Source organism: Haliaeetus albicilla, chromosome 1, assembly GCF_947461875.1.
Source record: "Haliaeetus albicilla chromosome 1, bHalAlb1.1, whole genome shotgun sequence".
In the NCBI taxonomy this organism is placed as follows: domain Eukaryota; kingdom Metazoa; phylum Chordata; class Aves; order Accipitriformes; family Accipitridae; genus Haliaeetus; species Haliaeetus albicilla.
The window spans coordinates 78,199,423-78,216,248 of record NC_091483.1 but is presented as its reverse complement, the minus strand read 5'-3'; the positions used below and the strand labels follow the sequence as shown (position 1 = coordinate 78,216,248).

At 44.0% G+C, this 16,826-nt stretch overlaps 1 protein-coding gene across 4 annotated transcripts in view; it reads left to right on the top strand.

The window, feature by feature from the left end:
• Window positions 1–11,854, top strand: part of FGFRL1 (fibroblast growth factor receptor like 1) — a 183,695-nt gene extending 171,841 nt beyond the window's left edge. For all 4 annotated transcript variants that reach the window (XM_069795826.1, XM_069795833.1, XM_069795842.1 and 1 more), the window contains 2 exons: window positions 4,071–4,424; window positions 7,334–11,854. In XM_069795826.1, coding sequence (XP_069651927.1) covers window positions 4,071–4,424; window positions 7,334–7,743 — 764 coding nt within the window. In that variant the 3' untranslated portion in view covers window positions 7,744–11,854. The remainder of the gene's footprint in view (window positions 1–4,070; window positions 4,425–7,333) is intronic.
• Window positions 11,855–16,826: the final 4,972 nt, after the last annotated feature.

Sequence of the window (16,826 nt, the reverse complement as noted above, 5' to 3'; positions counted from 1 at the left end):
GATGGCAAGTGTGCAGTGCCGATAGCTGGACACAGAAATGGGGAAGTGTTAAAAGCATCAGCAGAAGCAGAGAAAACATTACTGAAACTCTAGAGTAAACCTAACACCTGGGCAAGACAGAGTAGCAACAATGCAATTTATTAGCTGAAATGAGGAGAGATACTTGGGAAAGTCATCTCTACGGGCACCTGCATGGTAAAAGTTCACCATTGCCCAGTTCAATCTTATGCTACCAACAGACCCAAATCAAGGACAGACAGAGAACTAACTGAGAAAGCTTTTTCATGTACCATAGAGGAGGTGTGGAAATAATTAGGATGGCCCAGATTACTGTATCAGAGTGATAATAGGGTGAAACCAATCAATTGAAAATTTAGTCTAGATAGCTGTAATAGGAGGCCCACTTCGTTAGAAAAGTCTCCCAAGGGAATCAGCAGAAATCTTATGACTAGAGTGATTAACCACACAAGGCTTTAGGGCCAGATTTTAAAAAACATTTTGCCATCTAAAGGTTCAGGTGGGTACAAATGAGATACTAAAAAGAGAAAAAAATCCCGCTAGGGTCCTGTCTGTATCTTTAGATGCCTACATAGCTTTAGAGATTCAACCTTTAGAAGATGAGCTGTGGGGGATTACCCTGCATTGTGGTGGGGTAAATTGCTCTTCTTACTATCTAGCTATTCTGATTCTTGGTCTCTAATCTCCTGTTTCCCCTATTATTACTGAAGATAATTATACTAAAATCCTACCTAAGTCTACCAGAGAAGAGCTCTTATTCTTAAATCATTGTGCTTTGTCTATGACATTGTCATAAGTTGTCATGGAAATGATTACAGAGCAGCCAACTCGAGAAAGTGGAGAAGATGAGGTGAGTGCAAGGAAGACTGAATAGCCTTCATTAATGAGGAGCAAGGGCATGGAGGGCTGTTTTCAGCCACATGGAAAGCATGTTGTTTGTGCATACATTTTAGCATGAGAAAGTTTATCCCAGTGTGAAAGATTGTTCTTAAAGGTAAAGATCTGTTCTCTGATAAGTCCTTTCTCTAGAATCACAGGAATTAAAAGCACATGTGGGGAGCTCTGTTGGGCTCCGAAAGCACAAACCTGCTGGACATCTGGGATTGATAAAGATGCAGCTGTGTGGAGACAGTAAAAACATGTGTTTACACTAAAACCAGGAGCAGAGACAGGGAAATGAATCAAGCCCCATCCTAATGGCAGCTGTGGCATTTTCACTTCATCAAAACCAGACAGCACCAGGAACAAACCTTTTTCTGTGTCCCTGTTTATCTTGGTTTTTATCAACTTAAAGATGTATGTAACCTTTGTTTTCATTAGCTTTTGCTGGCTAGGAGTGAAAACAGTAACCAAAGCTGGAACCAGAGTCAAGGAGATAAGGGCATTAAGCAGTTTTCAGACATCTTTCTATTTTTAACATCATTCTATGGAGCATTATAGGTTTTATTCAATTTCCTCCTTTCTTCCCCCCCCCGAGCCTCCACTCCTAAGTCCTGCTTATCTGAGTCACGGTCTCCCCAGCTGTGATTCCTGCTCATAGTCCCAAGGCAAAGCCTATAGGGACCACTGTGGTATTTTTGTTTCCCAAGCACATCTTTAGAGCCCTCATTATTGAAAGTATCCTGAGTGTTTCAAAGAGGGTCCATTGCTCCTTCCTGTCACCCCAAAGCCAGTGCTGGTGGGAGCTGTTTTGTTACATGCTCAATCCAACAGTGTTCTCCATCAAAAGCAGTTGATGATTGCCAGCAGTTACCACCCACGGTGATACCATAATTTCTCTCTGTACCTAGGGTAGAGGTTTGCAGTACATCCTTGTCTGGAAACTGTGACTGATTTCTCTGATGCTAGCACTAAAAAAAAATCCAAACATTCCTCAGAATGAGGGATATATTTTTCCTTTGACTTTATGTGATGTTGACACAACCTAAGGCTTATGATCATGCTGGAAAGGATGGTCTTGTGAACCTCTTGTGCTTGATTTCCTTTCCTACCATTTTGTTTCATAGAATCATATAATCATTTAGATTGGAAAAGACCTTTAAGATCATCGAGTCCAGCCATCAACCATGCCCACTAAACCATGTCCTGAAGTGCCTTGTCTACGTGCTTTTTGAATACCTCCAGGGATGGTGACTCTACCACTTCCCTGGGCAGCCTGTTTCCTTCATTAGCTGAGACTTGAGGCAAAAAAAATTGTGTGAAAGGAAAGATTTTGTTATTGGCTAGAAAAGCAAAAGCCTTCTGAGCTCTTCCTCCACAAAAATTTGTTCCGTAGTGAGTGTGGGTACGATTAGACTGAAGAAAGAAATAATGAAAGCAGGGAGGTGAGGATGAAGTGAAGATCTTCCTCACCAGTAGTGCCTGTGGTCTCATCTCCCTCAGAAGTGGATGACATGACATGGGATGACTTCCAGTAGAGTTTAGTCCCCATGGGCAGCTACCAGGCCCAGCAACAGAGATGACAGAGAGCTCCTGAAGGACTCCCAGACAAAAGATGACACAATATCCACAGACTGCCATTGGTCCATGAAAGAAGGGGCCTTTTCCCAACCAATTTTGTCTGTCTTTAGGGAACATTTGGGAAGACGAAACGAGAAGAAACATGTCTTTCGCCCCCCCTCACTGTCCCCATACTGGGGGTAGCCACAGTGGTTCTGGTGTGGACTCTCAATAGATATGTACTTGTAAATAACTGGTAAAAAACTGATGTTGTGTCTGAGAATACGTAAGGTTCTGTCATATTCACCTGTAAATTGCACCCTACCAGACATGGTGCTAAGAGACACAGCATCACAGAATCACAGAATGGCTGGGGTTATAACGGACCTCCGGAGGTCATCTGGTCCAACCTCCCCTGCTGAAGGAGGGTTACCTAGATCCATTTGCCCCGGACCATGTCCAGATGGCTTTTGAATATCACCAAGGATGGAGATGCCACAACCTCTCTGGGCAACCTGTGACAGTGCTCAGTCACCCTCACAGTAAAAAAGTGTTTCCTGATGTTTGGATCCTCCTGTGTTTCTGTTTGTGCCCATTGCCTCTGGTCCTGTCACTGGGCACCACTGAAAAAAGTCTGGCTTCATCTTCTTTACACCCTCCCTTCAGATAGTTATAAACATTGATAAGACATCATCAGGGTCAATATCGAGTGAATATTTACAGTGAAATAGTCCACTTCATTTGTATTCCAACCTATACTATTACCCAAATTTAATCCTGAAATGGGTTTTGGACTTTTGGGCTAGTATCAGGCCATTTATCTTCCTCTGGTCAAGACTCAAGAAAGATCACTGCAGCCTCTGACCCTATAGGTCAAGGTACATCATTAAGATCCCATTATTCTGTGATATGGTCCCTGAGACATGGGGATAAGTGGGAGTACAAGGAAGGATGGCCCCTTTTGTCATCTCATAGCTGCAGCGTACAGCAAGGGAATGGGGAAATTCAGTAGTGCAGACTGGATTTACAATACTTGCCAAGGAGCAGAAAGGCCAGGTCTGACTTGTGTGGTGTCAAGTAATACCACCACAAACTGGGTACCCAAATATAAATGCTTCATGAGTGACCTGAGAGAGCAGAAACACAGCAAAGACAGAAAAACCTTCTACAGGAGATTCTTAGGACCCTGTTTACTTATCAGTTAGGAGGGTTGTTCAGTGTACAGAAGAGAGGGCTGAAGAAAATCTTCCAAAATATAAGGTCTAAGAGGGAAAGCAAACTTTTCTCCAGGTGTGATGTACATAGAATAAGTAACTTCCTTGTTAGAAACAGGAAGATTCAGACTGGGCATGAGAAAAGACTTGCTAAGCCTCAGACAATGGAGGAGTTGTCTGGAGAGACTGGAGAGCATCTACCATTAGAGGCTTTGGCAGAGGCTGGGCAAATTTATATCAGGAGAGGTTTGCAGAAATCTCAGCCTGCCTTGGGGCAGGGAGTTGGACTAGACAATTATTTTGCAACCCTCCTACGCCTTTTTCCTATGTTTCTGCAATCACAAATTAATGAGATTGGCAAACACCTTTTTCCATTGAGCTCCCTGTGTTTGTGTGCAGAGAGGACGAGGTCCAAGCCCATCCTGACAGGGACGCACCCTGTCAACACGACGGTAGACTACGGTGGGACCACATCCTTCCAGTGCAAAGTCCGCAGCGATGTCAAACCCGTCATCCAGTGGCTGAAAAGGGTCGAGTATGGCACGGAGAGCAAGTACAACTCAACCATTGACGTCGGGGGACAGAAGTTTGTTGTGCTGCCCACAGGGGAGGTCTGGTCCCGTCCTGATGGTTCCTACTTGAACAAACTGATGATTACTCGAGCCAAGGAAGAGGATGCAGGGATGTACATTTGCCTAGGGGCAAACACCATGGGCTACAGCTTTCGCAGTGCTTTTCTCACAGTCCTGCCAGGTGAGTTATGCCTTTTTTCCCCTCATCTGAACCAACAGTCTGCATCATGGTATTTATTAATACAACTGCTGATGCCTATTGGGCTCCATGGCCCTCTGTGATGCTGTGCTGATTTAGGCTAGCCCAGCTCTGATAAGAATGAATGAGGGAATAAATTAACCCTGATTTAAATCAGCCCCTGCTGAAATCCTTTTGATGATGTTTCCTTTTCTCCCTTCATGGAAGATAATGATTCCAGCAAGGTGAAATAAAATGAATGATCGTCTCCTGTATGGAAGAGGAACTGGGAAAGGATACTGCAGTTGCAGGCAGTACATCACTTCAGTGATAAGGTGCAGGACGTGAGAGGGGAACTGAATAGCAGCACAGTTTGCAACTTTCTCCTTTCTCTTGCTCTTCTTTATATTGCTTTTGCTGGTAAAAGGAAACAATGACACAGGCCCATAAAATAAGAGAAGAATAAAAATTGTCCTTGTCACAAGGAAAGGAAAGGAACGAGTGTGAAAGAGAGAATTATTATTTAGTTAAATTCTTACCCAGTGATTCCCTGGGGACCCTTGTACCAAGCTCGTAGCTGCTTCCTTCTCTCCGCAAGCCTCAGAGCTGGTGGCCACATCCAACTGAGGCTCTATCAAGTGTGTCTGAGACACACCATCCTCGCTTTGTCATTTGCTCCTTTGCCTCCTGACTGGACAGTTCTGCCCTGATAAATATTTTTTATTGAAAAAGGCATTTCTTTATGCCTCATCTTGCTGTGTGAATCTAGCTTCAGATCCACCAGTTTTATGACAAAAATCAATCTAACTGCTTTTTCTTCCCTTCACCACCACAAAGCCAACACAGCTAAGAGTGCAGGAGCTGGAGCCGATAGCAGAACATTTTAGCTGTCAGGTCTAATGGGGCATCTCCAGTCAAGACACCAGTGAAAGACAGAGATCATTAACTCTCCCAGGCTGTTAGGACTGGTTTTCTGTGTGGGTAGTGGGGAAAATCTTATGACTGCTGTAACTAAGGCAGCATGGCTTCTTCTGCTCACTGATTGCCAAAGCTCTGCATCTCAGCAGCCATCGAGAGTCACTAGCTTGAATTTAGATATTGACAGCGGGTTGCCAAGCAAGAGAATGCTCTCGGCGTCTTCTTCTGCATCACTTAGATTTAGGACTAAACTCCAACTAGAAAGTCTGTCAATCCCAAGGCAAAGGCTGCGTGGGTGGTATATAACTCAAAGCCTCTGGGAGTTTCTGAACTATGAGAGTCTGATCCAGCTCCCACTGAAATCAGTGGGAGACTTTCCATTGATTTAAATGGGACTATAATGAGGCCTCATACCAGAACCAGAGCCTGCAGGCCTGTTGTTATTGGCAATGACGGAGAAGGAGAACCCAGCTTGCCCTCAGAGGCAAAGATGTGATTGCAAGGCCATGAGTTAGAAAAACACCATTTTGCTTGTAAACCTACCAGATTTGACATAGACAGCTCCAGAGAACAGCATGGATGAATATAAAACCACTTTTGTTTCTCCCAACCAAAACGAAGACTGTTGTTTTCGTGGTCAGCTGATGGATCAGTTCTCTGATCCTGTCTTGCTTTGAGCAGGGGGCTGGACCAGATGACCTCCAGACTCCCCTTCCAGCCTAAATTTTTCTGTAATTTCCAGTGTTGGTGAATCAAAGTTGTGTCTGTTGAGTTCAACAGAATAGGTCCTTCTGACTTCAAAGAGACCACTTGGTATATATTTAAAATTTCAAACTAGCAGTGGGATTATTTGTCAAGGAGAGAAAAAGACATTAGTGTCTTAAAGAAGTTTGGCTTGAAAGTCAAGTGATGTATGTTTGAACATAACACACTGGGCAATTGGAATAGCATGTGGTTTTCAAAGTTTCTTGAGTGTCTCCCTGCAAGCTGAATTCTGTGCCTAGGTATTTTTCAGGGCTTTGGAAATCCCAGCTGGTAGCTATCTAGATGGGGATTTTGATAGCAAGGATCCTACCCCAGGACTCCTTTTGGGTCTATAAATCAAGAAATCAGACTGAGAAACTGGACTGGCTGCTCAGGGATATACAGGCTGCCAACAGCAAAGAGGGGAAAGGGGAGGTAGGTGTGAAAGATGCTGTCTGAAGCATCTTATCATCTCCTCCAGTAGCTGAATATGCTGCCCTTGGAAAGCCAATGGCAGCTCCAAGGACACTGGTGGAGATTTGCCATATGGAGTTGGACACACTAATGCCGTGTGAACTTTCAGTTCTCCGTGGCTTGAGTGCCAAGGAGGGGACACCAGCTCATGTTTTTCCCATCCTTCAGCCTTCCTCCCAGCCACACAAGAAACTCAAAGACAACCCCTCCAAGCCACCACATTCATGCTGCCTGCCATGGCAGAGCACGGCTAAGTAGCTCCAGTATAGCTAGACAGGAATGCTGAAGAGTGTCTTAAGTCCACACAGACACAGCTACACCTAGCAGAGGCAAGTGGGCAACGTGCCATGGCTCTGCACCACCCGATTGTGCCTCCTGGTCTGCTGACATGGAGGTATTACTGACACGTCCCGTGTTGTGTTCTCCAATCTGGGCAGCGAAGCCCACTCCATCGCAGAGTGAGGGTGTTAGGAAACTCTCTCAGGCTGGCTCTAGTGCATCCATTAAAGCTTGGATAAGAAAGTTAAAAAATCCCCCAAAGACTCCTGTCCCGACCCCTAAACCAGAGAAAATGAGTTGCTTTTCCTTCCAGGAGCACTGAAAAGCAAAGCAGTTACCAAACATCATGTGCTGGCTTGATTTCTCCCTTGTTACTTGGTCTGGCAGGGTTGCCAGACAGCCTGTACAAAAGCCAGCCCAAGTGTGACATCTGTTTTGAATCCACTTTGCCTGCATTTAATTAACTCTTTCTCTCTCTCCCCTGCCATAATGTCCAGATCCCAAGCCTCCGAGTGCACCTGTGCCCCCTTCCTCGGCGAGCAGCCTGCCCTGGCCCGTGATCATCGGAATCCCTGCTGGAGCTGTCTTCATTTTTGGGACGATCCTCTTGTGGCTTTGCCAGACCAAGAAGAAACCCTGCTCCCCTCCAGCTGCTGCCCCTGTGCACCGGCCGCAGCCCCGGGACAGGATCTGCGTCTCCCAGGTCCCCGACAAAGACTGCATCTCCTCCATAAACTATGAGGAATACGTTGCGCAGCAGCAGCATTTACTGTCCCAAGGACCTGCACTCGCCCCGGCCATGGCATCCAAAATGTACCCAAAGATTTACACGGACATCCACACCCACACCCACTCGCACGTGGAAGGCAAAGTCCATCAGCACCAGCACATTCAGTACCAGTGCTAAGAGGGCGGCCGTGTACAGTAGCTCGTTCGGGCTTTTCCTCGTGGTACCTCAGAAGAGACTGCTCCAAGTCAGCTCACACTGCCAGCGATAGGCAAAGCAGACAGAAAAGATTATATATATAATTTTAAATATATATATACATATATATATAATTGTATATGCGTGTGTGTATGTGTGTATATATATATGTGTATATATCTATATCTATCTATATAAATATATATATAATAGAGAAAGACAGAGAGAGAAAAGAGATTTTTGTTTTTTATTATTGCAATCAGGATGTAGCCGAGGAATAATGAAGGAACCCCAAATCTCAGCAGAGAGGCAGCCGTCTCCAACAGCAGAGACTTCCAGATTTTTTAATCAAGGTGGCGACGAGTGAGACAGGACATAGGGATGTGAGCCACCACCTCCTTTCTTGTGTTGCTAAAAGGAACAAGAAGAGCAAGAGGTGACTGTAATGCTTTTCTGGATGGGCACTGCTGTTCCCGTGCCTGCTGCACATCACTTGTTTCGGTGGGAAGCCCCCAGACCTGTCCCGCTCTGAGTGATTCGAGCTCTGAAGTACCTGAGGTTTCGTGCCAAAGCACCAGGAGACATAACCAATTCACCTCTTCTGGGGAAAAAAATAACACAAGAGGGTCGGAAAAACTACTTTCTATTCACAACATGAAACACTGAATGCTTCTCAATCATGGTCATTTGATCTGAAACGCGAATGAAGCTGGTTGGTTCAATTTCTTCAAGTTGAAGGCATCGTGTTTCCCATGGGGTGTTCTGCAGAACAAACCGCAAGTGCTCTAACTCCCCTGGTCCTAGGACTCAGTGCCACTGCCAGGAAAAAAGAAAGAAGGAAAGAGGAACATTGTACAGAACACCTTTATATTTATATTTAAGAAATAATAATAATTAATAATAATAATAATTGAACTGCTGATGGTGAAGAAAACAAAACACGCTGTCCTTCTCTGATGGCTCACAGTGACAAGCTACTGGATTTTCTACATCAATGCAAAATACGTGAAAACATTAGAAAAATGAGTAAGAAACAAAGAGAATGAAATAATAATCTTGTAGGAAAAAAACGCATTTGAGAAATATTCACCTAGGTTGTGTGTGGTTGTCCCCTCCCCTCAGATAACATTTTGGAAATGACACAACTTTATTGCAGTTCAAACAACAGTCAAAACAGAAAGAAGAGAAAATAAATAAGGACCATATTAAATACCTATATGGACTGGAAATGAATCCAATTGCAAATATAAAACCTTTGTAATTCTATATAGAGTTTAAACAGAAGTCATGTATATTTAATTTATTTTGTTAAACAAGAAAAAATGTATGATATTTTCCTCAAAACAGGCATTTCTATACGTATTTTTGATCAAAGAAAATAAAGATTTTTTTTTCAGGTTCTATAGATGCCATGCTCAGAATATGCTCAATGTAGCATGTGACCAACTGTACTTCTCCTAACCTGGAGGTCATCTCCATGCCTTTTTACACTAGCCACGTGTAATCTCCTAACATCACCTCAGGTACTGCTGGTGCCATCCTTTCCATCAGAAACTGACCTTTTCCACCATTTGTATTCTGGCTGTGAGGGTCTGCAGTGGTCAGATCACTTCTCATGGACCCCTTGCCATCTTCAGTAGCAAAGTTCTCCGCTCACAGAGAAATCTGTTTCACTATGCATTTTTTGGGGGGGGGGGGAGGGGGAGGAGGTTGCATTTGTTTTTTAAGCACAAACCTGCAGTCGGTTTTCTTTTTAAAAGAAAATTTTATAAATCAAAACATAGTAATTTGTGAGCCTGTAAAATAAACTTCGGCCTCAGGGTGCTTGAGAGGGGAAAATATCAAATGTAGGTGAAACACTTCATTTGTAAATGCAGCTGCTGAAGGAACCAGTGGAGGGTGAGTTGGGTGCAGTAAGAACACGTGGGGAGCTGCTCCCTTCCAGGAGGGCTCACACTTTCATTCTGCTGCATGCCACAGAGAGGCACACAACCCTTTAGTGGCCAAAATTTTCTTTAGAGAAGCCAAGTTCAGCAATGCTGCAACTGTTTGCTGTTCACTTGGGTTTCACTTAAAGTTTGCTGGTAAAAAAACCCTGAAAATTTGAAACATGCCAATTTTTATGTTTGAAATTACTTCCTTCTCCAGCCTGCTTCGGAAAAGAGCTCTTTAACAAACTAGCTGCTCCATTTAAAAGTGAAACACTTCATTTAATCTGAAACAAAACAATGCTTTCGGCTTTGCTTTTCTCTGAATGTTTCCGAAGGTATTTGCTCTGCGTTGACCTGCAGTGATTTTTCTGCAGGCTTGTTTGAATCACCAGCAAACCAAACAGTTCCCTGTTTGCTCAGCCGTAGCGCTGTGAGACGGGACCCTGATTCAGCGAAGCATGTAAGCGCCTGCTTTCCTTCACCAATACAAGCTGCTCCAAAAAGTCCCTTTTTTGCCTTAGCCACCTGGATCAATTGCTCCATCCCTGCCCACTGTGCTGGTGCTGGCTGGCGTCATCCAGTAACTCTGGGGAAAAGGAGGAGGAGGAGGAGGAGAAGGAGGAAGAAGAGGAAGTACAAGAGGGAGACCTTCCTACTCACATGGTGTTTACCAGCTGGCAACGTTGCGATACAGCACTGCGTAGCACACTGCTGCTTTCCTGTATGCTGTAGTAGGAAAACCATGTTATAATCGCTACAGGAAGACTGTCCCTCGCAATGATCTTCCTGCAGAGGTTATAATAAAGCAACCCGTTGCTAATTATTTCAGCAGGAGGGTTCAATTACACTTTGTTAACACAAATTTGTGAAGTCCATAAAAGCTAAACTCAGGTCATGGGTATCTTTCTATACATCCTCTCAGCTTCAGGGAGACTTAAATGTGAGCACTGAGGGCTCTGTTCAGATATAAGGTATGATTTAGGCAGGAGTTCTTAATGGCTGCAGTTTATTGAGTAATTTCATTAAAAAAACCCTAAAAAGCCTCTATACACTAAGTGCATCACCTTTATTTTAAGAAGGCAGTAAGTGGATGTTTCCACGAGAGATACTAAGGGCTACATCTCCTGTCTCATGCCTATGGGAAGCTACTTACTGCATCACGGTACGGCCCAAGGTACCGCATGTTTCAGCAGCATTAGAGGCATAACAGAGGGCAGGATTCACCTGTAAGCCCGTGGCCCTTCTCTGCTTTCCGAGCTGGTGCTGCAGTGAAAGGATGCTTCTAACACATGGTGTTACCAGTTTCAAATACCTGATACCAGTTTCAAAGGTGGAGGTGAACACTGGTTTTGTACGGTTCAGCTCTAAGCAAATCCTAAGAGACTGTCTTACAGCGCTTTTTCAAATGGCAGCTATACTGCTGACCCTCAGAAAGAGGGTTAGTGGATTAAAAGAGAAGCAATCTTCCATTTCCCATACAGCACAATCTTCCACGCTGAGCATAACGCTCTCCACTGGTGCCTTCTACCCTTTGTGATCCAGCTCCGTAGTGTTGTATCATGCTGCCAAAAACTTTACATATTGCCAGATGGCTCGAGCAGAAGGAGTGGCTTCTTCCTGCCCTTTAAAGCTCCTGCCTTTAGATAGAAGTCTCTAGTGATGCTGACAGAGAGGTCTCCAAAGGCAAACATTGCAGTAAACCACCCAGCGTGGACGATGCAACAGCCAAGCACGGCTGCAGCTCCCAGCCGTGGCACTGAAAAGACAGCTCTGGTTTTGGATGTGCCATGTGAGACGCCATAAAGATCTTGATTTGCAGAAAGTGTGGGGTTTTCATCCTGCCTTGGGTATCGGCTCCCTCTTGAGCATCTCCTGTTGGGCACCCAAACTGGTGTAAAATTTCCCCCCTAGGAAAATACCATCCTATGCCCTATTTAAGAGGGGCTGTATATATTGTCTGGGCCTTGTGCTGGCCTGCTGTTCCTGGGTGGGTTTTGCATTTTTGAGGAATTGTTTTACCTCCACAGGGTACCTGTAAGTGCTCTTAAGAGTCACTGTGTCCCATGCCCTACTGCATGTCATTTATTTTTAGGGCTTGATTGTGCCTTGCATGTATTGCAAAGTCTTCCTTAGTCTAAATAAATTCAGCCAGGTCCTGCTCATTTTTGAATTTGTTTTTCTTCAGTGGGACAAGATTTGGACTCATCTTCGCTCATGAATAGAGGGTGCTTAAAGAAAACCATAGTCTTGCCATTAGCTACTGACCCTATTTTGAACATGGAAGTTTTTAATTTTAGGGGTATATATATGTATATATGCACATACAGGCATATAAAAGTACATGCCAGGCTGTGATACAGAAGGCAGTTGTACTTTTAAAGCCATGGGGCTTCAAATATCAAAGGATTTTTATTTGTTTATTTTATTTGCATTACAGATCAAACCTGGCCTTACATGCCAGTTTATGTGTAGCATTTTTAAACTTCGCATGGACAATCTTTGTACAGTTGGCCCCTTTCAAACTGAAAACTTTTATCAGACACTGAAAATAAAAAGTGTTATGTGATTTTCAATCAGTGGCAAATATGGTATCAAAATGAGACAGGATGGCAGAGCATGTCTATGTCTGTGGCTGTGTAATAAAAGTTACAGAAGAAAAGGAATAAAAGCCTGGAATTGTGTTAATAGATGATAGAGTTCTGTAAACCTATGCTTCAAAGGGAAGGATGGCTGTGTGTGTGAGGGTGTGAATAAGTGTGTGTTAGTGCACATCAGGAATATGTGTTGGCAAGGCAAAACAGGCAATATTACAAAATTACCTTTGCACCACAACTTGGTCTGATATTTTGTATAGGTGCTGTGAATCTAGCAGAAGAATTATTTTTCAAATGGTTTGGAAAAGGTTTCTGTTTCTTAGTGAAATGGGTCTATTTTTGATCTCTTCACCGCTAGAGCCAAATGCCGTAGTTGCACCAGGAGCCAAACTGCAATTAGCAAAATGAAATTCTGGGGTCCCTGGAACTTATGGCCAAACTCCAGTGCCTGGAGTAGAGCAGGGATTTCAAGGTCAAGCCCAGTACCTCCACCCCTTCGAGGCAAATGTGTGAGTGTCTCACACCCGAGGTAGCAAACATCCAAGCTGTGACATCTTAAGTTCAGAAAAGCTGGCCCGCACCCAAACTTCGTCTTGACCTGACCTGGACCTCAGACCCAAAGAGCCCTATGCAGAAATTGCACACTTGGGGTGGGAAAAAGGAAATATTTCTCTGTCGGCTCCATTTCTGTGGCTGTCTGAAACTCTTCAGAGGTTTGAAATACTGGAATAAAGCCCCAGGGGAGATATAGCAGTGAGCAAAGACTGCGAGGCGGTCAAAGGTTAATGGGGAATTTATCATGGCTTTCCTATCTGGGCATCACCTCTGCCTACATGGGGTATGCTGAGTGTGCCCAGGACTCCAAATTACCTGAAGTCGATGATTATCCCACATACAGAGCTCGTTCCAGCTCTTGCAGATGCCAGTGGGAAAAAAATCCCTGCAATGTCCATTGGGAAAATCAGTCGGACACATGGAGTCATTGCAAAGTTTTTACGTCTTTGCTCTGGCTGGCCCATTGGCAGAGAAAGATGTGACAGGAGTTAATTGCCATAGGATGAAGCCAGACACATTTAAATGGGAAATGCACACATTTTGGAAGGAGCTATCAAAGGAAGGGCTAGATACTGCATCTCTCAAAGTCTTCAGAACAAGGTGAGTGCTATGTGGACAGGGTGTTTTGGTTGGATGCAAGATTTGGGGAATATTATTAGGATAAAGGGATACATCTGGTCCAGATGGGGTCATCTAGTAGTCTCTTCTGGCCCTAAAGAAATGTAGTTGAGCTGCAGAGAAAAGGAGATGCAAGCGCAGGTCCCCTGCACCCGGCTGTGCTGCTCCTGGCGAGCGCTGGAGCTGCACACGTGCGCTGCAGCCCTTACAGCAACATTTGGCACATGGCAGCCTCGCTCAGGCTGCACACCCAGCTCCGCTTGCCTCCAGACTCTAAGTATGTGATCTCAGCGCTTTCCGGCTTATTACTACAGTAATGGCGTTATTTATATAAACTGGGGCTGTGCATTGACATTTACTGCATCTGCAAGAAACCCCTTGTGTAAACAGCAGCGCAGCCCTGTGCGTACACCCCCTGCTCCTCTACGCTCTCAGCATTTTAGAAAGTCTTACTGGATTCTCCGCAGTTAGTGTCATGAAGGATTTACGTGTGAATTTGTATGTAAACACATGTGGTTAATGGCCTGCTCAGTTGCATAAGCTCGTTACTGGTGAAAAAAAGTATCGCCAACTCCCTTTTTGCCATGCATGGGAGCCAGCCACGATCCTGCCCTGCCCTTGCCCTGGGGTGGACACAGCTCCCCCCAGGACACTCATTCAGACATGCGAGGTTGTATGTTGGGTTGTACAGTTTGGCCAAAGTGACCCTGCAGGTCTCCTACATGCGTGGGATCCCAATGGATATTAGATCCACAGGGAGAGCACTCATGTGTGCTTCTCTGGAAATCGATGGATGTAGTGAGGGTGTGATGGGCATAGTCACAAAAACGCCTAGCTTTACAGAGTGGGTTTCACCTATAGAGCTAAACAATTTCAGAGGAAGAAATGAGGCATGAAGGTCCTGGAGGCATGAAGGTAGTGGCCAGTGTTAGAGGCTGTCATCCAAATCTGCTGGGATGCACCCAGGCCACCTGCCAGGTCGGTTCTGTATTCTGGACCTGCAAGAAAATGCTGATAATTAGGAGGCTGTAGGTATTTCAGACCTTCTCTTGACCTTATCTTACCAGCAAAGCATTTCTTGGGCCAAGATTCTCAGCTTTTAAAAGTTTGCTACAAATGTCAAAAAAACCCCCTCACCAAAGATGTGGATTATTATAGTTGAAAATAGGAACTAATGGCTGATAAAAAAAGTATTTAAAATACTGGTGTTACATTGACTGTTAAGTGGCACATATATATCGTCTATGTATAGAGTGGAGTCTGGAGGAAAGAGGATGCCCATTTTACATTTTGTGTTTAGCTGAGGCACCTTTGTGTGTGTTTACCAGCTTCAGGTCTCTGAGAGCAACACATGGAGCCATGACCTTTATTTGTCCTTATTTTAGCTTTTACACTTTTTCTTTCTTTTCCTTTTTCCTTTCTGCCAGTCTGTTGTAATTAGGTTTTAACATATCCCCCAATATACATGGACATCAGCAAAGCAATGAATATTCTTTTTTTTCCAATTTTCACTAACCAAATCCAGTCCAAAGTGCTATTTCTATCTGAGCTGATCTATGCTTTAGTGAGAGGAGTAATAAATAACACTTTAGACCAGACTTCAAAATGCCTTTTTTCTTTTGATCTGAGTAATTAAAGTCAAGCTGCTGTTCCTGAGCGTTTTCTGATGGAATTACACGAGTTACACAGCTCTTCATTTGTATGTTATTAAGCATTATGTTTTATTGCTGCTGTTCAAACAATTAGTACCTAAATATGCCCTATATTCTCATAAAGAGGCAGTAGCAGTGTTAATGTTAATGCCCTGGTTAACAGTTTGTTTCCATCCAGAGTCCACAATCATGCTTGAATGCCATTTAATGTCAATCAGATCTTTACTGATTCCCTTCTGAAGTTCTCTTCTGCAATTATTTAACTGTGCAGCGAAGTGAGGATAAGTCGAACAATAAAGTTAAGTAAAAATGGCATTTGTCTTAACACAGGAATTTTTTTAAGTTCATTGCAAGTTTTGGTTATAAAAAGGCCAGTGCTTCATAGTGATCGGTCATTTTGACATTTTTATGGTGTTTTTATTACCCCTGGCTCATTTCCATACTAAAGAGAACATTTGTAACAATACTTTGCTTGCTCTGTTATGCTTAGGATTGTGCTTTTGCCGCGCTTTGTTCGGCTGTTGCTGTGCTCGGTAATGCTCTTGGCACACGTCCTCCCAGACCCTGCAGTGTGTTTATTCAAAAGGAAGGAAAAAGAAGTGTCTACTAAAACAATAAACTACTACTGCTTGCGTTAACATGGCCATAACTTCCTTGTTCTGCAGACGATCAGTTAGCAAAGCTGTTAGGTAAACTTGCTCCTTTGCTGTTGAAAAAATAAATATTCATGAAGCTTAAAGCCACGTTTTCCTGTGCATTATTATCGGGTTGAAAATGGTGAGGGATTTTAAAGCTAATGATTTAATCAGAGAGATAAGGATAGAGGCCCAGATCCTGAAAACAATGGGAGCTGGGAGCTGAAATATTGCTGAGGACCTGGGTAAGGGTTTAAGGCAAATTTGGCTGAGTTACTTCAATATTAACGTTACTAATATTGAAAATTTGAAATATTACTATTTTCACTAATGCTAAGACAGGAGGCGAATGTGAAAAGAGAGGTTGTGAATGGTAAGGAGGAGCGATTAAAAAAGAGGGGGAGAGGTGACTTGTTGCAGGGGGTTTCCAGGGTAAAGTCAAGTCATTGCTTTGGCCGGTGGGCAGGGGTTGGAGCCCAGGAGGCAGCCGGGGGCTGCTGCTCCCCCCAGACCCAGGACGAAACAGAGCACTCAATGCCCGCTCTAACAGGCAATTTCTCTTGAGCACATCACTGCAGCACATCTTTCCTTCAAAGCATGTTCTTGCCTTGCTTGGATTTCAAAGAGAAACAAGGATGTGTTTTAAGGCCTGGCTTCACCCTTCTTTAGCGAGGTAGCAAAGTTAGGCACAGAGTGTTCGTGAGCTTCCTTAAATAGGGAGGAGAAACTGGCACTTCCCGAAGTGGTTTGGTTTCTGGGTGGAGAGAAGACGCCCAATAGTGTTTACTGTTCCACTGAAGCCAACGAGATAAGCTAAATTTGTCATCCAGGTACCATAAACCAAAAGGATGAACCTGGCTTTGGCACTGAAATACAATGTTGGAAATAAATACGCAGCAAATTGGTGACGTGTCCATCTGCCTTCAATTTGCCCAAATCTGGTAGAGGCCACAGCAAATAATTGTGACTTTCCTTATGCTGCTGTGTCCTGCAGCATCCCACTGAGCCTGGGAGGCTGGTGTTCTCCTGAACTCTCCCTGCCCATAGGAATAGGAAACAAAACGAAAGAATCGGAGGGGA